The 22,583-nt window shown below is 56.6% G+C and overlaps 1 protein-coding gene across 1 annotated transcript in view; it reads right to left on the bottom strand.

Moving 5' to 3' along the window:
• IGSF21 (immunoglobin superfamily member 21) overlaps positions 1-22,583 on the bottom strand; it is a 207,823-nt gene that overhangs the window by 60,519 nt on the left and 124,721 nt on the right. The window contains exon 3 of the mRNA XM_036350791.1: positions 8,801-8,922. Within this exon, the coding sequence (XP_036206684.1) occupies positions 8,801-8,922 (122 nt within the window). The remainder of the gene's footprint in view (positions 1-8,800; positions 8,923-22,583) is intronic.

Raw genomic sequence — 22,583 nt, 5'->3', positions numbered from 1 at the left:
AACTTAACTCTGGTGCCGTGTCACATATAGAAATTTTTTGATATTTGCAACCATAGCAAAACAAAGACTTATATTTTTGATATTTATTTTATATATTTAAATGCCATTTAACAAAGAAAAATCAACCAAAAAAATGAGTTTGTGTGTCACCTCTGACACATGTGTCGTAGGTTCGCCATCACTGGCCTAGATGCTACTGGGGCCTTGAGATCCAGAGTCTGTGCTGCCAGGAGGTTCTGGGCCACAGAGGGGCTCCAAGCCAAGAGATGCCAGGCTGTGCCGGGGGGAGAGAGAGCCCCACGTGGGCAGGGTGAGGCCCGGAGTGGGAGAAATGAAGGAAAAAAGAGCATCACCTAAGGAAGGACCACACAGAAGCAGCGGAAAAGGCTGAAAGTCAAGGAACAAAAGGAGAAGAATCGACCTTGCCTGGTGGGGAGTAGGGGCTTGGGAGGAGGGGGGCAGTGCCCATCCCTCCGGAAAGTGCCGAGGGCCAGCGTGTGAGTGAGCCTGGGCCCTGCCCACTGGGTGCTCATGGCCTCCGTGGGGACAGCACTTGTGCGAGTGGGTACTGGCAACCAGCGTGAGAAGAGCGGAGGCACCGCGCAGGGTGCTCCCAGAGCAGGACTGACCTTCGGGAAGGGGGGCATTTGAGGGGGGGCTGTGCTGAGCAGGGCATTTGAGCTGGGCCTGGAAGCACGACTGGGCTCCAAAAAGGCAGGGAGGACAGGAGCCCCGGAGGAGAAAAGCGGGAAGCTGAGACGTGGATGAGGAGAAGGGGCGGCGGCGAGTCGGGGAGCCGGAGGGTGCCCTCCATGGGGAACCTGGGCAGAGCAGCAGAGGCTGGTCAGGTAACCGGACCTCTCGGCATCTCAAAGGAACGGGGGCTGCCAGCTGGGGTGGCAGAGGCTCCGAGAGCCCCACTCTGGAGCCAGGATTGGCATCATTGGTGGCCAGGCCAGAGCACCAAGGGGCCTGGGCTGCCAGGTGGTGGCGATTGTTAAGGTGGTGACTGACTGGCAGCTTCCTACCTGGAGGCACCAAGCATCTCAGGCCAGGTATCCAGTGTGCGTGTGTGTGTGTGTGTGTGTGTGCGTGTACGCATGTGCACGCACACACCCATGTGTACATATGTGCATACAGGGTGGAAACACAAGGTCACATGCCCTCACTAAGTCACGAGTCCTCAGTGCCTGGTACTGGTCCTGGCACAGGGTGGGCATTCAGTGACTGTTGAATGACTCTGCCCCAGCGACCCAGGGACCCAATGTGGCTCTAACGGCCCGAGGGGACGAACCCAGGCTTTACCGTGTGCAAACCGCGAGACCCTGGCAAGTGACTGCAGCTCTCTGCTCTCGGTGTCATCAGCTGTACAGCACGGCAGGACTCGATGAGCCTGAGACCCGCCTCCCCTGGATGCTGTGAGGGTTAAAGCGGATGATGGATGGGAGAGCGTTCTGCTGACTGTTTGAAATGGTAATTCCACATTTGGATAACCTGTCAGCCTATTGATTCAACAAACCTGCACTAAGGCCCCGGACTTCCATCTCAGGCCCTGTGCCAGGCATTGAGGACCTAGAGATGAAGGAGGGAGGGTCCTCGCCCTGGGAGACAGGCCCAGGGAGGAAGGCTGGGAGCAGATCTGGTGGTCTCTGCAGAGCGCCACCTGCAGGACTGACACAGAGCGGGTCTGGTGACTGCATTCCCTACCCAGTACTCGGGGTGGGAGGCTCAGGATTGGGTTCAGCAAGACTTTGGTTCAGGGAGCGTGGGCACACCCAGGGAGCGTTGGCACACCCAGGGGGCGTTGGCACACTCAGGGAGCGTGGGCACACCCGGGGAGCACGGGCACACTCAGGAAGTGTGGGCACACCCAGGGAGCGTGGGCACACTCGGGGCGTGGGCACACCCAGGGAGCGTGGGCACACTCGGGGCGTGGGCACACTCAGGGGGCGTGGGCACACTCAGGGGGCGTGGGCACACTCAGGGAGCGTGGGCACACCCGGGGAGCACGGGCACACTCAGGAAGTGTGGGCACACCCAGGGAGCGTGGGTACACCCAGGGGGCATTGGCACACTCAGGGAGCGTGGGCACACTCAGGGGGCGCGGGCACACTCAGGGGGCGTGGGCACACTCAGGGGGCACGGGCACACTCAGGGAGCATGGGCATACTCAGGGGGCAATGCCTTGGCAGGGGGCTGCAGAAAGAGCACCCTGCTCCAGGGCCCCGGCCTCCAGCCATGGCCTCACTTCCTGAGCAGCTCAGCACAGGACCTGGCACTCAGCTGTGTCGTTCTTCTGATTAATGGTGGCGGCCGGGCATGGGGGTGGCCTAGGCTGGGGGACTGGTCAGTACCTGGGAGGTCACTCTAGACTGGAGGTCGCTGGCTGGTCCACCTATCCCAGGGGTGGGCAAACTTTTTGACTCGAGGGCCACAACGGGTTCTTAATCTGGACCGGAGGGCCGGAACAAAAGCATGGATGGACTGTTTGTGTGAACTAATATAAATTCAAAGTAGACATCATTACATAAAAGGGTACGGTCTTTTATTTCAATAGTTTTATTCATTTCAAACTGGCCGGATCTGGCCCGCAGGCCGTAGTTTGCCCACGGCTGATATTCTGTTATCTTCAACCCAAGCGGGTCTGGCCCTGGGGGGCAGGTGGGGCTCAGGACAGTGGCCCATCGCTGGCTGCCAGCAGAACCAGAATTCTCTGTGCCTGCAGCTTCCTGCTGAGTTCTTTGGCCCAGATCTGCACACCGGAGCAGATGGAAGTGTTGTGTGAGCAGAGCTTTCCAGATCTCGCTGCCAACGTCTTCACCTGGAAGACTTTTTAAAAGACTATTTCCAGGCCCTGCTCCAGACCACTGGAATCGAATTCCACCCGGAATTGGCCTTTTAAAGCAACTTCCAAGGTGATCCTAATGCAGGTGGTCCGGGGACTGGCCTGCGGTGCAGAGGTGCAGACTCCGAGGGAGGGGGCGTTGGTTGCACAGGTAACTACCTTGCAGCCTGTCCTCCCTGGGGGGAGAATTGGACTGAAATTCCCCTGGTGGCGGGGAGGGGAACTGCAGCCCTCGCTCCTAAAGCGTCCCCTAGGGTTGAGATGGGGACCTGACTCCCACATGGAGTGGAAGACCCGGGGCGCTCAATTCTGATGCTACTGAGAGGCATTACCTGTTAGGAATAACGCCCTGAAAGGGGCTCACGGTTACCCTTACAGTCTCCCTCCGGCTCATTCCAGTTCCTGGGAGATTTCTGGGTGGGGGAGGGAAGAATGGGTTTATAGTAGATTAGGAATGTGGCGCAATCGCCGCAGTCATTTCCATGTGGACAGGGCTTGGGTTTGCCCTGTTTTCCCAGTGCCTAGCGCAAGCCCGGCGCACAGTAGGTATTCAATGTATGTGTGTGCCGAGTGTCCCCAGGCCCGGAGAAATGAATGGCGATTTCATGTGCGAGCGGCACGTGCTATGTGTATCTCGGAGAAAAGAGACGTATGGTTCAGGACAATAGGAAGAGGGAGTAGCGAGCTGTGGGATTCAGGCTTTGAAACCAACAAGGGTCAGGCTGCATATTTCTTTGTGCCCATTGTGAAGAAAGAGTTTGCCAGGTGCACTAATGGATGGGACTCAGAAGGGACATTTAACTTTTCAAAGGGAAACAAACCTCTCAGCTCTTTGGACCAGACAGTTAATGCGTCTGTTTAAAAAGCCAACTACATTTGTTTCCGTTTGAACGGATTCCAGAGGGCATCTGCTGTGGAACCTCTGTCCGCCCTCAGGACGTCAGCCTCCCGCCCCCAGCCCTTCAGGCGCACAGCGCCCCCCTCTCTGGCTAGACTCCCTGCCCCCCCCCCCACCTTTGTCCAAGACCTACTTCTGCTTCTAGGGCCACTTCAAATGCCACCGTCTCCATGATTTCCCCAGTCCCTCCATCTCTGACGCCTCACTGCTTATATCTGAATCTCTCCTGCGACAGCTATCACTTTATTACTTGAATTGTTAGCTATTTATCTCCCTGTTTTATCTCCCCTTTCTCTCCTTTCATCCCACAAATATTTATTGTTCCTCCCGAAATGTCAAGTCGGTTCTGGGGTTACTAAGATGAAGGAGCTTACAGGTGGGTGGGAGAGGGGGTGGGCTGTGTGCTCCATGGAGGCAGGGGCTGCGTTCTCACCCCTCGGGGTACCGTGCCCGCCCCCCTCACCGCCCCTCCCGCCGGCCCTGAGCCCCCAGCGCTGTGCCTCCCATGCCGCACATGCTCAATATGCCCTGTTGAGTGAATACGTGGACGGCTGCATCTCAAAGTAATAAAGGAAGTAGCGTTTCTTTCCACATCTTCGATCCTCAAGGCTCCCTTTTTCATTTACTTGATTTTTCCCACACCTCCCTCCCCTGATCAGTAAGAATTAGGAAGGCATCGAGGTGCTCCCACATTCTCCACAAACCCCCTCGGCTCCCCCCCCACCCAGCTGTTCTCAAGCTCAGTCAGCTTTGGGGGGACAGGCATGGAAATCAGACCCCGGTGAGCTGGTTCTCTGGCCCCCTCTTGGGTTTGCCTCCTGGCCCTGCCAGCCCAGGTGGGCTTCCAGCTCCCCTCGCCAGCTTCACTCAGAGTTGGAAACGGAGCCCTGAGGCCTGTGAAGAAACCTATCTCCCCCTCCCCGGGCTCCTCCGAGGAGGGCTTTGTCCTGCCCTCGCACCTCCAACCCACCCTCCACTCAGCAACCTGGGTGAACTTTACAAAACACGCATCATAGTGGCTTCTAGGACGCTGAGAATAAACGTCAATTTACTTCCTGAACTCTGGCCAAGTAGCTCCTAGATCCGGCCAGTTCTTTCTTACCTCAGGACCTTTGCACTTGCTGTGCCTTCTACCTGGAATGCCCTTCCTACCCCCAGCGCTGTCTGGATGGCTTCTTTTAAGCCCATAGATTTTTGTTTAAATGTCTCTTCTAGGAGAAGCCTTGTAGCCTTCCTCCCCATTATTCTTCATTCTCTATTACACGACCTCATGTCCTTCAACACACTCATCACCAATTGTAAATATTTTCCTTGTTGTTCTAAACATATTTCTATAGTCTGTCCCTCCTCACCTGCTACATCGTCAACCTCACGAGAGCAGGCCTGATTACATCTTGTTCCCTAGTTTATTTCCAGCACCATCCCTGACATATAGCAATTGCTCAATTCTGTGATGGAATGAATGATGCAAACGTTGGGGGAAGGCTCAGAGGCCTGGCTTGCTCCTTCCTAATTCATCCAACGCCACAGCTTCCACCACTAACTCATCCACCCCTCAAATATCTTCAAATCATTCACAACATGCATGTTGTATGTGTGTGTGTGTGTGTGGTGGGGGAGGGAGGTGTGCTAGGCTGAGGACTGGGGAGATAGTGGTGAAGACATCAGACCCAATCCTTGTCCTCATGGGACTTCTGGTCTTGTTGGGGAGGCAGTCTCTGAATCCCTAGTGTCTGGGCAGTAAGTGCGTGAAGGGGAAATACACTGAGGATCTGACCCAGTGTGGGCAATCAGGACTGGCTTCCTGGAGGAGGTGCCATGTAAGCTGAATCTAAAAGGATGAGTAGAGCCTTGGCAAAATAAAGGTGGGCGAGGAGTGCAAGGGGCAGGAGAACACTTAACTCCCAGAGTCTAGATTTTCCTACTGACAAATTAGAGCCAGAGAGACCTGCCCAGTGCTCCTCATGACACCCTGGGCAGATGGAATGGAACAAGGGCCTGCAAAGGGTTTTGGGAAATGGAAAGCACATCGTCTGTGTGTGGGGGGTCAGGGGGGAGGAGGGCCGAGGGGGGCACAAGGGTGGTTGAAGGCTCATGGGGATTCACCCTGACCTCTAGGGAGGTCTTGACTGCCATCTGGGGTAGCTGCATTCTGCAGGAACCAATGAATTTGCCCACATAACCATCTCCATAATCAGGTCCACCAGTCTGCTCATACCTGTGCCGGCCTGGTGTAACAGGTGAACGGAGGTGAAGACAGGGCATGAGAGGGTGGGTGTGCAGGCGGCCAGCTGGTGGGACTGTCGCCCACACCGTACCCCCCTCCCCACTTAGGAGGCCCCTGAGCAGCAGACCCCGAGACAAGGAGTCTGAGTGAGCGGCTTGTTTGTGAGGGTGTCCCGGGCAGCTGAGAGGGGATGGAGAACAAGCAGGAAGGGAAGGTGCCCGCAGGGGTGCATCCTGCAGGTCATCCTTGGTGGGATGTGTAGTGACGTATTATTCATGTCTCGCTTTCCTAGGTTACTGCCCGCCTCCCCGCCTTTCTTGCACCTCTGGGTCACGGCACCTCGCATCAGGCCAGGCTCCTAGAGGTGCTCAATTACAAACCCTCCGGAGGAATAAATTATTGCCAATTTCAAGCAGGGAGTTCTGGGTTCCGAGGCTCAGAACTAGAAAAGCCTTTGACAGGGACCTGCCCAAGGTGTGCCACACCTGCACGCCCCCCGCCCTCCCCCCCCCCGCTCCCGCCCCACAGGGACAGAAGCCCTGCCGCCCCGGGACGCCCATCCCCCCGGAACCCCACCAGCGGAGGAAAGCTCTGGGAGTCCCCGGCAGCCTCTCCTCTCCGCTGCCCAGGAAACAAGGGCTCTCTGCCAATTCCTGCTCATCTTCTCAGCCTCCTCTCCCCTCTCCCCAGCTGAAGAGGAAGTGGCTGAGACAGCTGTGGAGCTGGGACTCTCTCTAGTTGATATGCATTAATTTGTAAATATCTTCATTTATATGTAAATGTGGAGTCCCGGGCGCACCCCACCACCAGCCCTAATGGGGCCCTGCAGCCTCAAGAAGCTGCTCTTCCAGGGAGGCCGCCCCTGGGGCTGGTGGAATTGGATTAGACTCTGGAGGGTTGGAGGGTCTGCTCCTTTCTTCCTTTCTGCCCTGGCCTTACCTCCCCACCCCCACCCCCACCCCCACCCCCATGCTGTCCACTGGAGCCCAGGCTCAGGGACTGAGCACAGAGGGCGGGGCTCTGCTGTGCTGGTGTTCTGGCCACCCTGGAGACCATACCTGCGGCAGGCGTGGGGCACTAGGAATGATGGATAGGCTGGGGTCCTGGGTGGGGGTTGGGGGTCTCAGAGACCAGGGTCACCACGCAGGGGTGGGGCGGCAGGGGTGGGCTCTGGGAAGCTTGGGGGTGATTCAAATGTTCACTTGACGTAAACTCATCTGTGGGTCCCAGAATAGTTATTTTCTTCTCCAAAATGAGTGTCTGCCTCCGTTTTCATCTTGATGGCCACGGGCTGGTCTTGGGGGTGCTTTAATGTTTTAAGGCGCCCCAAATCCTCGTAGGAAGCGGGTGCAGGAGAAATTGTAAATATACGAGTGAGGGCATCTGTGTGGCCACGTGCCCCCAGGCCCTTCAGAGCCCCTTTGCACCCACATTCTCACCAGATTCCCCAGCAGGCGGCAGGGTCTGCCTCCCGGCACAAAGCCAGAGAGGAGGGGACCCAGCAAGGAGCACACCCACCTCCCAGTCGTACAGACATGGCCCGGGAGGGGCTGCCTGCTGGAGTCCCTGTGCCGGCTGGAGGTACCCTTTAAAAACCTCTCATCCCATTTTCTCATTTTACGCATGGGGAAACTGAGGCCCAAGGGGCCAAGGAGCAAACCCAGGATCATCCAGTGGATTTGCAAATTTCCTTGTGCACCTACTGTGCGTCAGGCCTCGTGTGGGAGCTGAGGGTACAAGGTTAAGGGGCGAAGGGCACCTGCTCCGTCTCCTGGTGCTCATGGTCACAGAAAGGACAAGCAACCCAGGTGTGGGGAGTGGAGGGTCAGGCATCAGGCACAGAGTGGGAGTGTAAGAGGCACCCCAGGAAGCACAGTGCACCCCGTGTGTGCGGCAGCATCTCCCTGTGCGCCCAGTGTGGCCCAGTCAGATTGAGATTGTGCTTTCTCCACCAGGCAAAGCAGCTGGCTGTGTGAAAGGGCATGCGTGTGTGTGTGTGTGTGTGTGTGAAGTTGTGCGCATTCAGTGCCCGTGTGAAGCTACTGTTCATCAAAGTGGTGAGGTCCCCTTCTTGTGGGGGGCAGGTCCTGGAGGGGTGGCAGCCATAGGCTTTGGGGGAGATCAGTTCTGCTGGGGTGAAGGGGGATCTAGAGAAGGCGTCCACAGAGGAACCTGGGTTGGGTTCTGAAGGCGGATGAGGAGTTGCCCAGGTGACCACAGGGACAGGCACTCTGGGAAGAGGGCCCAGTGTGTATGAAGGTCAGAGAGATAAAGGGGTCAGGGCCTTTTAGGGAGTGGGTGGGGGGGTGAGGCAGGGCCTGGCATGGAATCGGCGCCCTTAAAGTCTTCTGGAAAAGGGGGAGAAGAATTAAGTCTCTCCATCCCCGAGGCCTCTTCTCTGCCCATCCTGCCTCCGCTTCTGACCAGGGCCCTGTGTAGGATCTGTTTTCCTTGCCATGTTTGGGGCCCATGGGCTTCTGAGCCAGGCAGAGCTGGTTCCCACCGCAGCTCTGGCATTCCTGGCTGTGTGACCTTAGGCACACTGCTCACCCTCTCTGGACCTCAGTGTCCTTGCTTGGAAACAGGGCTTGGAACACCCGCCTTGCAGGACCTGGGAGGGGCTGGCTGTCAGGGGTCTGCTCCGTGTGGCAGGAATCGGACTTGACCCCTTCTTGCTTCTTCCCTCCAGAAATGGGTCCCCTTCTGAGCAGAGTCTTACTCCGCCTTCCAAGCCCATGGAGGGTGGTCCTGAGACCCCCTAAGAACCTTGTGTGAAGGATGTAAAAGGGGTGGAGAGGTGGCCCTCTGGTCCCCGACCCCTGCCCCTCACCTCACGGTGGACTGATACACCAGGTCCTCCCTCTTGCGGTAGTTTTCCATGTGCGAGTAGTTGGTGGAGAACATGGCGTCGAAGGTAAAGATCTTCTGCTTGATGGTGCCGCCATCCATCACCTGCAACGGAGCACAGAGGCAGCCACAGGTGAGCGTGCAGCCAGCACTGGCCACCCTTTCCTCCAGCAGCAGTGGGCTCCGGGCACTGGGGAGATGCAGAAGCCAGGGAGCCCACCGCCCTGGGTTCCCGTCGCAGCTGTCACTGGAACCGCCCAGATCATGCCCATTTTATTGATGTGCAGATTGAGGCTCTGCAGTGCAGCAGCTTCCGGAAGTCCTACAGCTGAGAAGCAGCAGAGCTGGCCCTTCTCTCGCCCTCTTTCCACCACGCCAGGGGCTCCACTTCTGCGCCCCCCGGTCAGCCTGGCACACAGAGCTGCACACCCAGCCAGCGCGTGCGGATGCGTTCTGCAGAGTCAGCCGCAGAGTCACGGCTTGATCCCAACGCCATCCCCGCCTGAGAAGAGACAGAACCGGGGGTGGGGAGTGGGGGGGTGGGGCAGGACAGAAGGAGAAGGGGGAACTGGGCGCCAAGGGCAGCCACTGGAGCAAAGATCTCATGGGGAACACAAACCAGCTACATTGCAATAGCTCCTGATGAATCCTGCCAGGGGTGGGCCCAGAATGGCAGGGGAGCCCAGAGGAGGGCAGCCCCCATCCTGGGAATAGGGTTGTCGGAGAGGGCTTCTTGGAGCAAGAGATTTAAGTTATCTTCTGAAGGAAGAGTGGGAGACAGCCTGGCAAATGGTGCGAGTGCTTCCAGGCAGAGTGGACAGCAGGAGCAAAGGTCCTGGGGCAGGAAATAACAGTGAAAGTAGACTATTCAGGGTGCCAGGGCAGCAAGTCGTGGCGTGAGGAGGCTCTGGGGAGAGAACCGTGTGCCCGGTCATGGAGGCAAAGGAGCCCAGCTTCCTGGGGTGGGGGCAGGGGCAACGGGGCTGCAGGGTTTCAGATTTGCCCTCTGGCCTGAGTGGCGGGTGAGGACAGGTTCAAGGGGCACGTTGGAGCCCGGGGACCCAGGAGAAGGCTGAGAACCCAGCCTACTGGCATGGGGGATGGAGAGAAGGGGCAGCGTGATGGACCCGCTCTCCCCTGGCTACCTTTGGGACAGGCCAGGAGGTCCCCCCATTTCACCTGGGAACGCGAAGCCCGGAGAAGCCAGGGGACCCAGGAGGTGATAGTAAAGCCTGAGCCGGAGGACGGAGCTGCTCAGGTGCCCAGCTGCTCACAGCTGATTAAAAGCAAGACCCTAGTGTCCCTGGCTCCCAGCTGCCGTCGCCGCATCCCCGCCGCCCGCGTGCCCGGCCTGCCTCCCGCTAATGAAAGTGTTACTCCACAAAGCAGCAAGGTATGTGTTGTCACTGTTTCAATTATTTATCTGTTTACTCGGCTGCAGTTTTCCGCTTGTCTCAGCAACTCTATTATAGGCTGAAAGCTTGCAGCCTCTCGCCACTCAGCTGGGCTCCGGGCTCACAGCCTGCGACAGAGGCCTCATGCCTGGGCCTGGAGAAGTGGAATTAGCTCCATGCGGCTCTGCGTGTGGAGGCCGGGGCCGGGGCTCTCCAAGGGGCTGGGGTGGGGGGCGCTGAAAGCTTCTCCCCCACCTGCTTTGGCTGGGCATTGAGCTTGGACCTGTCACCCTCCTGGGAGGGCTGGCCTGGGTGCAGCTGGGCCCCTCTGGGCACATCTGGGCCCAAGGTGACTTGAGCCACAGCTGTCAGGCCCAGGAGGCGCTGCTACTGGTTTAGACAGATGCAGTGCAGTCCAGCCGGCACTGACTGAGCACCAGCTGTGTTCCAGGCACGGCCACCTTCGTATGGATCTTCCTAAAGAATAAGGAGGCCCCAGCCGTAGCCAATGTGGCTCAATGGATAGAGCATCGGCCTGCGGACTGAAGAGTCCTGGGTTCGATTCCGGTCAAGGGTATGTACCGCGGTTGCAGGCTCGATTCCCAGCCCTGGTCAGGTCACATGCGGGAGGCAACCAATCAATGTGTCTCTCTCCCATGGATGTTTCTCTCAGTGTCTCTTCCCCTCCCTGCCACTCTCTCTAAAAATCTATGGGAAAAATATCCCCGGGTGAGGATTAACCAACCAACACACAAACAGAATAAGGAGGCCTCTCCACTCATGTAGTTGGGAAGCTGGCGCCACGGCCTCTCAGCCTCTCCCTTGCCTCTTCTGCATCACGAGGCCAGCTTCCCAAGTAGGGGACAAGGAGAAGAGGGAGGAAGAGGACAAAGGACCCTTAAACCCGGGTCCTTAGCTGGGGGCCATTGGCAATGTCTGGATCCGGTGCTGGTCGTCACAGCTGGGGAGGGGAGTAATTGGCATCTAGAGTAGAGGCCAGGGACGCTATAACCATCATACGATGTACAGACCCCCCCTCTCCCCCCAAAGAATGATCTGGCCTGAAACGTCAGCAGTGCCGAGGGCAAGAAACCTGCTCTAGGCCCACCCCTTCGTGTGGACCCACAATGCCCCTGAAAAGTGAGATTAGACAATAATGTTCCCATTTTGCAGATGAAGAAACTGAGGCTCAGAGAGGCAAAGGGATTCAGCTGAGGTCCACACTGGACTCGGCAAAGCTCTGCCTCCTAGAGCAGAGTTCACACCCCACCCACTAGGCTGAGAGCGGCTGTGGGTGGGCTCACTGCCTCCAGCCCCTCCTCGCTCCAGCGGCCGCTCCGTAAGCGGGGGACTCAGATGCGCAGAAGGGGAGGTTGGAGGATTTTCTCCTCCATGATAGTGGGGGCGTCCTGCCCGGTTGACTCACAGCCTCGCCTCCCTTCTATCTGCTCCTAAAATTGGGCAGCCCTTATCGTCTCAATTTCAAATTTCACTCCTATTTTTAAATTATTATTATTATACAAAGGAGAAAAAAGACTGTCGGTAAAACTGTCTGCTCGAATTTATTCTCCAGACTGAGGGTTTTATTACTAGGAAAATACACTGGCACGCCACACGCACACACACAGGCCCACGCACGCCAGGTAAAGCACCGGGAATTATCCGAGTCATAAATCCCTGTTTCGGGCCAAGGGACAGGGGAGTTTCAAGGACTCACCTCGTTTTCCTGTGGTTTTATTTACATCCTTTTCCCTGGGGCCGTGTCTGGGCTTCATTGTCAGCCTGAGGAGTCAATCCCTGCTTGTGTTAAACGGGTCTTGGGCAGTGGAGGCGAGCCATTTGTGGCGTGCCTGCTATGGGCTGCCCATTGTTTGCAAACACAAACTTGTGTAACTATAAGGGGATTGGCCGATGAGATTGAGCTAGTGTAGCAGTCCCCCCCTTATCTGCAGTTCTGTTTTCCATGGTTTCAGTTACTTACGGTCAACCATGGTCTGACAATAATAAATGGAAAATTCCAGAAATAAGCAATTCCTAAGTTTCAAATTGCACGGGTGTTCTGAGCAGCGCGATGGAATCTCTCACCGCCCCGCTCCGTCCCAGCTGGGCCGTGAATCACCCCTTTGTCCGGCACATCCGCATTATGCATCGAGTAGAATGAGGTATTTTGAGAGAGAGAAAGAACATTCACATAACTTATTACAGCATATTGGTATAATTGTTCCATTTTATTATTTGTTTTTCGCATTAGTCTCTTACTGTGCCTAATTTATAAATTGGACTTTATCGTGGGTGTGTGCACATAGAGAAAAACAGCCTGCATAGGGTTCAGGACTTGCCACGGTTTCAGGCGTCTACTGGGGGGTCTCGGTACATGTCCCTCGTGGATAAGGGGGGACTACTGTATTATTTAGGTCCAAAGTAGGAAGGTTGGTTAGGGTGGGCAGACTCTGATGAAGGCAGCAGGCGCATAGCAGGTGCTCAAGGATGGGTGGCTTTTCTCCCCCCACCCATGGGCGCGGAAGAATGGGTGGCTTTTCTCCCCCCACCCATGGGCGCGGAAGAATGGGTGGCTTTTCTCCCCCCACCCATGGGCGCGGAAGAATGGGTGGCTTTTCTCCCCCCACCCATGAGCGCGGAAGAATGGGTGGCTTTTCTCCCCCCACCCATGAGCGAGGAAGAATGGGTGGCTTTTCTCCCCCCACCCATGGGCGCGGAAGAATGGGTGGCTTTTCTCCCCCCACCCATGGGCGCGGAAGAATGGGTGGCTTTTCTCCCCCCACCCATGAGCGAGGAAGAATGGGTGGCTTTTCTCCCCCCACCCATGAGCGAGGAAGAATGGGTGGCTTTTCTCCCCCGCCCATGAGCGAGGAAGAATGGGTGGCTTTTCTCCCCCCACCCATGAGAGCAGAAGAATGGGTGACTTTTCTCCCCCCACCCATTAGTCATGTAGTGCGGAAGGATCACTACACTGTGTGGGAGGGCGTGAGGAAGCGGAGACCTGGCTTCTAAGTCCCACGGCTGTCTCTGCACTGCCCCCCTCTCTGGGCCTCAGTTTCCCTAAATGCTCAATGAGGGATATTTGGGGCAGAGCGACCTCAGAGAGCCCTTTCTTCCTACAAGTCCACAATGTTTTCATCCTAGAACAGCTGGCCCTAGAAACCACAGCTACTCCCGCCCTGGGCTGGCCCATTAGGGCTCAATCAGCTGCCCCCAGGCCCCTGAGGATCCCATCCCAGGGCCCCGGCTGCCCCCACCAGCAAATTTGCCTTTAGCGAGGCAAGGTTGATTTTCAAGTGGTGCCACCAAAGCGTGCGGACAGACTTGGTTGAGCCAGCAGTGCGAGAGCCCCCCGGCCAGCCGGGGGTATTTCATTTGAAAAGCAAATGTCTCCAACTCCAGCCTCCTCACCCACAATATCCCTGGGTGCCATCATCAGAAGAGGAAAAAAAAAACAAGGAAAGAAAGAGGGGGGGAATCACCTCTCCCACCCCTCAACCTCCTTTCCTTTGTGTTCCACAAAACCAATTACAGGTTGGAAATAGCTGTAATAAACTTGATATCCCACTTAGGGGCCAATTCCGCTGCGGCTGGAGAGTGTAATAGTGGCAGAGTGGAAAGTGCTGGTGTATTTTGCCGGAGCTGTTTAAATTGCCTGCCTACATTATCCCAGCACCTCTCCCGCCGGGAAGGAATCGGCCGTCCTGGAGATGGAGCAGCTGAGGTCTCCGGGGCTGGGCAGTGAGAGAGAGGGTCTGCCAAGAGGGTTTCAATGAATGGATTAGATGTAGGAGAGTGGCTGGCGCCTGGGCTCTGGGGCCAGGCAGACCCAGGTTCAAGGCCCAGCACTGGCAGGTCCTATAGGGTTGCCGCTGGGGGTACAGGGACAGCTAATTAGATAACACAAGTGACGAATGTGGGCTGGAAACCGCAGCGAGCATTCGGAGACTCCGTTCTGCTGGGGGTGCTGTCACATCCCGGCCCTGGGTTCTCAGGCAAGTCATCGATTGTTTCGGTGCCTCAGTTTCCCCTTCTCTTAAATGAGGGATGTTAATGGAACCGATATCCCAGTTGTTCAAAACACTAAAGGGAACAAATATATGTGAACGCATCTTGGAAAACGTGAATTTACTGCTGTGTTCCTAGTATGGTGTTAGTGATGAAAAGCTTATCTAGAACCTTCTGCCACGCCAGCCGAAGTCCCTTCCCCACCTCACTCAACCCCGTGTGCCAAGAATGCTGACTGGCACATCGTATGTCCTTAATGTATGCTTGTGGGATGCACAAATGAGTCGGAGGATGAGGAAATGGGCCAAGGCAGGCCTGTCTCTGTCCAGCCGTTCGGCCATGATGTGGAGGACGCTCCCTCCATGGCCCGGTGTGCAGATGGCACCAGATTAACTAGCGCTCATGGAGGGCGTACTCGGATCAGGTCAACCCCAGGGCCAGGGCTCCAGCCATTCGTGCCTTTGGGCTTCTGTGGGCGGATTGAGCTCCTTTCCCAAGCGCTGCTTCTTCCGGGAGCACAGCCGTGGGCCCCGGGGATGAGACAGCGAGGGAACACCATCACCTCCCCTGATTTCTGCAGCCCCAACCCCTCCGCTAGAACCTGACGCCCATGCTGTACCTCTGACGCCCAGAGCAGAGTTCCGCTAGGTAGGGGGCTCTCGGCCCACATTTTTACAGAAATGAGCCTCTTTTTTAATGGATGCACATATTGGCGGCTTGCGGGTAAGTGGAGGATGTGGGTAAGTGGAGGAGCAGAGATTTGAACCAGGGTCCGATTCTGAGGTCTGGATTGGAAGTGACTCAGGCAGTAGAGTTGGATGAAGTGTTGGGTAGGGGGCAAGGAAGGGAGAGGGATTCTATGCCAAGGGAAGCCTGGGCAGGGGTGCGGTGCATGAAGCCACCTGCTCAGGGAGGAGGGAGAGAAATGAGGGTAGAGAGGAAGTGGGGGACAGTGATGCGGCCTCTCCATGGCCTGCTGAGTAGGGGGAGGGGCAGGCCCAGGGTTCCCGTCTTTCTTGTTGCCATGGTGACCCTGGACCACTCTTCCCCCAGACCTCCTGCCCACCTGTTCTCCACCCTGGGTCTGGGAGCTGGGCCAGAGGAGCAGCCAGAGAGGGTAGAGCAGGCTCCCCTGGGGCCTGGGGCTGGGAGAAGCCAGATTTCCAAGGACAGAGAGAAGGGGAAACCCTCAAGCCAGGAGCCACCCACCTCTCCCGGCGGCCGGATGCCACCTCTGCTGTGTCTCCCTGGTGAGTCCCACCTTCTGGCAGGGCTGGGATCGGGGTAATTGGCTTCCCCCGTGAGTGCGAGATCCGGTTTTGACAGAGACAGCTGGTGTCATAAATTGCCTTGTCTCATCTGGTTACCGCGTGCTGGCAGACAGCAGCTCAGGGATGGGGTGTGGGGAGGGCCGGGGCCCCGGGGGCTGGAGAGAATGAAAGGCAGAGAGCGGCTGCCGTCTTTGTGGGTTCCACACACGTGTGCAGGTGCTTATGCAAGTGTGAGGAGGTGTGTGTGCGCCTGGTGTGAGCATAGGTCCCAGGAGCGGCCGGCATTAAGGGGTGTGAGTGCCTATGTGTGTTAGCAGGGGGGAGTATGCAAGCCTGCTCGCTTCTGGGCTGCATATGAGGGTGTGTGTGTGTGTGTGTGTGTGTGTGTGTGTGTGTGTAAAGCAAAGGAAGGGTGAGAATGCTTGGTGCTGTTCTAAATGTCTAGATGAGGGTTGGGGGGGGTGTAAAATACTATGTGTGTGCATGTTGAGGGTTGTGTGACAGTGTGTGGATTCCTGGTGTGTGTGCACGTGTGTGTATGTATGGTGCTTGCACCCACAGTGTAGGCCCAGTCCATACTCCCTGTCCCCTGCTCCAGGCCAGGGGGGAGGGGATGTCAGCTCGGGTGCCTGTGTGGTGTGGGGGTGATTTTCTGAGAAATGCCAGGTTGGGAGACAACATCATGTCAACCCTGCCCCCTTGGCATCTCCCGCCCCAGGCAGGCACCCATTGGTCAAATGCAAAGCCACAGTCAGCTCCTAGCCTCCTTACCCCACTAACTGCCAGTTTCAGGCCTGGATGCTCTGGGACCTCCCTGTCCATCTCTGTGCTTCCCCCCAAAATCCATGCTGCAGGGGCTACAGGCAGGGCCTGGGGAGATGCCGGACACTCCCACTTCCGTGCATACCTGGGCAGGTGGGCGCAGGTATGACAATGCTGATTTCCCTGGAAGCCCACCCATCGGTTCCATTTCGTGAGTCCCGGCTGGAGTCCCAATCCTGCGTGTGTAACAAGCCCCACTGAGTCGGCTGGGTGCAGGGGTTGGGGACCACAATTGGGAGAGGCTGTCCTGAACTCCCCACATCTCCCCCAGCCAGAGCCTCTGTGCAGCTTTCCCCTGGTGCCCTTGGCAGCCTGCCTCTCAGAGCAGGAGACCCCTCACTGCCCATCTAGACCTCTCCCTTGACAGATGGCCAAACCGAGAACCAAAGAGGAGAGGGACATGCCCGGGGCCACACAGGAAGGAGGCGGCAGGGCCAGGAGCCGAGCCCTCAGCTCCGAGGCCCCTCCTCTTTGCACCACACCCTCTGGATGCTTGGAATCCAGACCCTGGGAACCTAGGCTCACCACGGGTGCTGTGCAGCCGAGGCACCGGGGGCGCTGTTTCCCACTTTCAGGCCAGGCTGGGGGTACCCAGCTCCCTGTGCCTCTTCCCCGCCGCCTGACCATGGTCCCAGCACCAGAGGGGGCCCCGCCCCAACTGGAGGGCTCTTTCCCATGTGGCTACAGCTGCCCCGTCATGTTCTGGATGTGGTGGGGCTGATGGAGGAGGAAGGAATGGCTTTGTCACCCATCTTCTATCTCCCTGAAGGCCAGCCCTCATTACCTGCCCTGACTCTTCATTCCTCTAATCCAAGTGACCTCAGCTTCTCATTCATTCATTCATTCATTCATTCATTCATTCATTCCCTCCTGGGGCCAGGCTCATGGACAAAGGGTGGCATCAGACATGATCCCGGCCCTTACAGAAAGGGCAGGGCAGGGAGATCACAGAGAGAAACAGCAGCAGCACGTGCTCGCCCTGCCACAGCGGCCAGAGTGGCAAGGAAGTGGCACAGGGTAGGGAGGGGGCAAGGAGTCCTGCCAGGGTCCACTGCACTGTGCCTGGGGGGATGGAGAAGGGTCTGCAGGGCAGACAGAGAGGCAGGAGGGCCCTCCAGGCCTGGAGAACAGCAAGGCAGAGCTGAGGTTTGGGTAGCATGACTGGGAATTCAGGATGGGTTCTGTGGGATGCAGGGACTCGGAGCCTGGCCGTGGGAGCAGGGCCGGGTGTGAAGGGTCATGCTTCACACTTGATGGTGTCCAACTCCTAGGGAAGTGGTCCTCAGCCTTCTGGCCCTTTAAATACAGTTCCTCATGTTGTGACCCAACCATATAATTATTTTCGTTGCTACTTCATAACTGTAATGTTGCTATTGTTATGAATGGTAATGTAAATATCTGATATGCAGGATGGCCTTAGGCGACCCCTGTGAAAGGGTCGTTCGACCGCCAAAGGGGTCGCGACCCACAGGTTGAGAACCTCTGTCCTAGGGTGTCAGATCTAATTCAAGACCTCGGGCAAGTCACCTCACAGCTCCTGCCTTAGTTTACCCATCTGTAAACGGGGGCAACCAGAGGACCACCTCATACGTGGTGGAAGGATAGAGGTAGTTTTCCATGTAAAGTGCTCAGAAAAGTGCCAGTAAATGCTCTATAATTATGTGCTATTTGTAGTACCTGTAAGATGCTTAGCACAGTAGCTATTACATCGTGGATATTATTATTGCTCTTATTCTATGGGAGAGAGGTGGCAGCCACCGCAGGCTTCAAGAGCAGAGGAGTGACAGCTCCCGCTCAGGTCAGGAAGAGCTCCCTGGCTGCCGTATAGATAATGGTCTAAGGACAAGCGGGTCTGGACTCGGGAAGAGGCCGTAGGAATGAGGGAAGAGCCCCTTCCCCAGCCCCTCCATCCGAGCTTCAGCTTGACTTTTGGATCCTGCGAGCCTGCTGAGCAGGTGTGTGTGGGGATGGGGCCTGGCTGAGCCCCATCTGAGCCTGGTGTCTGAGTCTCCGTGTGCAAGGCCCTGGCCCCAACCCCCTGCCCATGCCACCTCCCATGACGCCCTGCGTGGCCACACTCAGCGCTCGGTCCCACTGCACCTCCTAGGCTGCCTGTCAGCGAGCACACCTGTGTGAACAGGTTGTGTCCAGCAAGGGCTCATCATGGGAACAGATGCCCAGCTTGTGCCAGTCTGGCTGACCGATGCAGCCAGGAGGGGCTGCCAGTCTGCGGGGAGGGACCTCACTGTGCCAATCTGCCGAGTCCTCCACACTCCGCAGGCTGTGCAGACAATTGGGCCCGTGTCAGCAGGATCGGCCGCCAGCAGACCCATGGACATGGCCCATGGGCGGCCTGTGCCAGCCTGTCCACCTGCGGACATTGCTAGGCTGGCACATCCTGCCCCCTGAAATTAGTTCACAGCCTCGCAGGCAGCCCAACCTGGTGGAGCCTGCGTGTCTGTCCATCTGCGGCCACCCCTGGGGATGAGCACTTTACCAAGCACCTAGCATCCTGCTGCAGAAACACAGCACTGAGCGGGAGCCAGGAGGCCTGGGCCCCATCTCCCCTCAGCCACTAACCAGCAGTGGATGCCGGGAAATTTGCATTTTCTCTCTGAGCCTCAGTTTCCTCATCTGTTAAGTGGGATGAGGATGACTGATCCCTAAATTCACTCCCTACTCTTCTGTGCAAGTGGTGCTAGCCATAGGCACACTCCGGGCGGCAGAATTCTGCACTTGAGGGGTTGCCCTGGAGCTTACCCAACCCTGTTCATTTATTCGTCTCTTCAACCAAGAGTCTCCGTGTCCCTCCACGGGCCAGAGGCTGTTACAACAGGTGCAGGGGATAAAGCCGCGAAGAAGGCAAAATCCCTCTTCTCCTGGGGTCTACATTCTAGTGGGAGGAGACAGATAATACATCATCTGAAGGAAGATCGAAGAAGCGCAGCAGCCTGGGAACACTGTCATGCAGACAATTAAAATAGTGTGATGGATGGAGCAGGTGGGGCCACGGCAGACTAGGTGGCCAGAGGAGGCCGGCCCGGAGCCCACATTCAAGCTGACATCCCAGTGCGGAGGGGGTCAGGCTTGGAAAGGACCAAGCTGCTTTCTGCTCAGTGCTCCTGGCTTCCCATTGAATCGGGCGGTGCTCTCTGCGAGTTGCAGACGGGGCCAGAGTCTCAGAGAGGTGAGGGGGTTTACCGACTGCCCACAGTCCAGATCCAGCCGGGCGAACACAGTCCCACATTCGCTTTCCCGGAAACGAGCCCCGGTGTTTGTGGCAGACTGTGCGACCTCACACAAGTCACCCCACCGCCCCGGTGTGGCCCTACAGCATCGAGTCTTCTTCCTCAACGCTTGTTGATCAACATTTTCAAACATACGGAAAAGTGTAAAGAATTTTAAGAGCAAACACCTGCAGCCTTACTACTTGGCATCTATCATGGACATTTGACCACGTCCGTTTTATCCCACGCCCCTCCCTCTAGCCACCCCTCTGCCCACCCACCCCCCTGTATTTTCTGGATGAACTGCAAAGTGAGCCGCAGACATCGGCACACTGCGCTCCTAGATGCTTCAACATGCGTATCATCGATTGGACGTCGATGTTTACGCACAAGTCTCTTTTTTGGGTGAAATTTCCGTACAATGGAAGGCGCAACTCTCAAATGGATTGCCCGTGAGTTCTGACAAATGCGTTTACCTGTGTAACCCGAATCCCTCTCGTGACGCAAACACCACCATCACTCCAGAAAGTTCCTTCTCCCCTTTCCCAGTCAAGTTTCTGCCCCCACGCACGCATTATGCCAATTTTTCTCACACCGTTTTTTTTTTCAGCTCTAGAATTTCACATACGTGGACTCGCACAGCAGGTTATTTTTTGTGGAGGCTCTTATCTCCCGGCGAAATATCTTTGGGATCCACCCATGGAGCTGTGTGTGCCCATTGCTCCTTCCTTCTTATAGCTGAGTAGTATTCCATTGGAGGAGATACCACCGTTGGTTAGCCGTCCTCTTGTCATCGATGCCTGGCCAGTTTCCTGTGTGGCTCGCCGCTGTATACGCTGCTATGAGCATTCTTGCACACAGTATATTAATGGACATACGTTTTTATTTCTGTTGCTACTGCTTGGTTTGATAAAGAGTCAGTTGAACTCAACAAGTGTTTCCTGAGTGCCTACTAAGTGTCAGGACCTGTGCTAGACATTGAGGTGAGTGGCTCGGCCTGGGTGGGGGGCCTGGGCTCCAGAGGCTCCGAGCTGGCACCGGAAGTCAGAATGCACAGGGACCAACGCTGTGTGCACGTCACCAACGCTTCATCCTCACGAGAGCCTGAGCGATGCTCACTGTGACCCCAGTTTTCAGAGGAGGCAACTGAGGCCAGAGTGAGGAAGTGACCTGTCTGAGACACGTGGCAGAGCTGGACTTCAAACCACGCTCTTTCCTTTGTTGTGTGCGATGCCAGGGAGGCCGGCGACCTGCTCAAGCTCACGCGGGCAGTGCCGTGACGAGGACACAGGCCGCCGGGCCTCCTGCCAGGGATTTTTCCTGATACCAGGATGGCTTCATCCTGAGGACCTTCAGAAGAGGTCTCCGCATTTGTCGGACCAGCGTGTCCCGCCAGAAGTAGGACTGGGAGAGCTGAGTTATAGAAAAGCCTTGACTATTTGGGGGTTTCTGTGTCCAGTGCACGAGACCATCAGACTACACTTGTCCCTGTGCCTCCTAATCCAGGCCTGTAAACTCAGGGGCCCCAGGAGCCAGGCAGGAGCTGAAGGTGGGCCCCTGGCAGACGGGGGGAAGTGGTGGGACCACTGTTGAGATGGAGAGGCTATGCAGGCCCAAAGTCATTTAATTACAAAACAAAACCCCAGTGTTTATCAGGGTAGCACAATCTGTGAACTTGGTCTCAGACAGCAGTTTGTGAGCACAACTCGAAGCAAATGAAGGGGGGGATGCTAACTGAACAGGAAGCGAATGAACAGGGGGATGCTAACTGGAGGAAGCAGTGTGTGATGGATCAAAGGTGGAACCACATTCTCTGACAAACTTCCACTCAGAGATGGGGGAGGGAGGTCCATACTCCCTCCCTCCCCTTTGAAACCAGGGACATCCTGTGACCACTCTGACCAATGGAATACGCATTAGTGGCGAAAGTGTACCAGTTGCCAGTCCAGGGCCTTAGCAGGTGGCCGCGTCCACTTCCTGTTGCTGACCATGGTGCTGGAGCGGCCACGGGGAGAGGGAAGGGCTCCTAGCGGGGCCCAGCCTTGCAGCCCTGCCTGCACACACATGAAGCTGCCTTGACCCCTGCAGATCAGACCAGCTGCCGACCGAATCAGACCCAGTGACCCCAGTTGACACCGTTTGAAGCATGAGAATCAGCCGGCTGAGCCCTGCTTGAATTCTGGCCACAAAATCGTGTGATGTAATAAAGTAGCTGTTGTTTTAAGCCACTGCATTTGGAGGGAGGGTGGCACACAGGGATAACTAGAGCTGTGTGCGCAACCTCTTCAGAGGAAGAGTGCAGTGTCAGCACCTGCACACACCGGAAGCACCTTGAAGTTCCTATCCGATCGCGAGAGCCTCTATTTGATGAAAGCCACACCTGGGTGGGGGGAGCTGGCTGTGTCAGGCAGGACCCAGCCAGAAACACGACCCACACATAGAAGGTAAAGGAAGAGACCTCAGTGTGAGGATTACTTACACAAGGGTGAGCATGGCATGTGTGGTACCTGGAGCAGGGACCAGTGGGAGCTGATCAGAAGACGTTCCTGGAGGGTATGAGAGCTGGGCCCATCTCTGCTTCTTCATCAGAGCCAGGCTCTGCGAAATGGGGGTGCAGGGGAGCTGGGAAAGGAAGGCCGGTCCGTCCCTGGCCTGGGGAGGAGGTCCCGAGACTGGTCCTCCCGGGAAGTTGGTGTGGGCCTTGGAGATGCTGAGCCCTGACACAGAGCCCAGGTGGAGCTTTCTCCCCACCATTTAGTTCCCAGAGCAGTTTTCTGGGGGAAAGCTTGACTCCCACCAGGCTGCTCCACCATCAGTGTCCTGTGCTTAGAGGGCCCCACACTTGGCTAACTGCTTTGCCATTGCCATCTTGAAATCTGAAATCTGTAATCAGTTCTGAAGGAAGGAGCCCACAGTTCCACCCACATGAATTTGGTATTGCCAAGGAGGTGAGAGGCCCCCGGGCCTTCCCTTGGTCTGATTCCTTTGTCTCCATCAGGATTCAGCGCACTTTCTGATAATAAATATTTCAGGATTTGCAGGCT

Source organism: Myotis myotis, unplaced genomic scaffold, assembly GCF_014108235.1.
Source record: "Myotis myotis isolate mMyoMyo1 unplaced genomic scaffold, mMyoMyo1.p scaffold_m19_p_2, whole genome shotgun sequence".
Lineage (NCBI taxonomy): Eukaryota > Metazoa > Chordata > Mammalia > Chiroptera > Vespertilionidae > Myotis > Myotis myotis.
The sequence above is the reverse complement of the archived record's forward strand: the minus strand, read 5'-3'. Positions and strand labels throughout refer to the sequence as shown.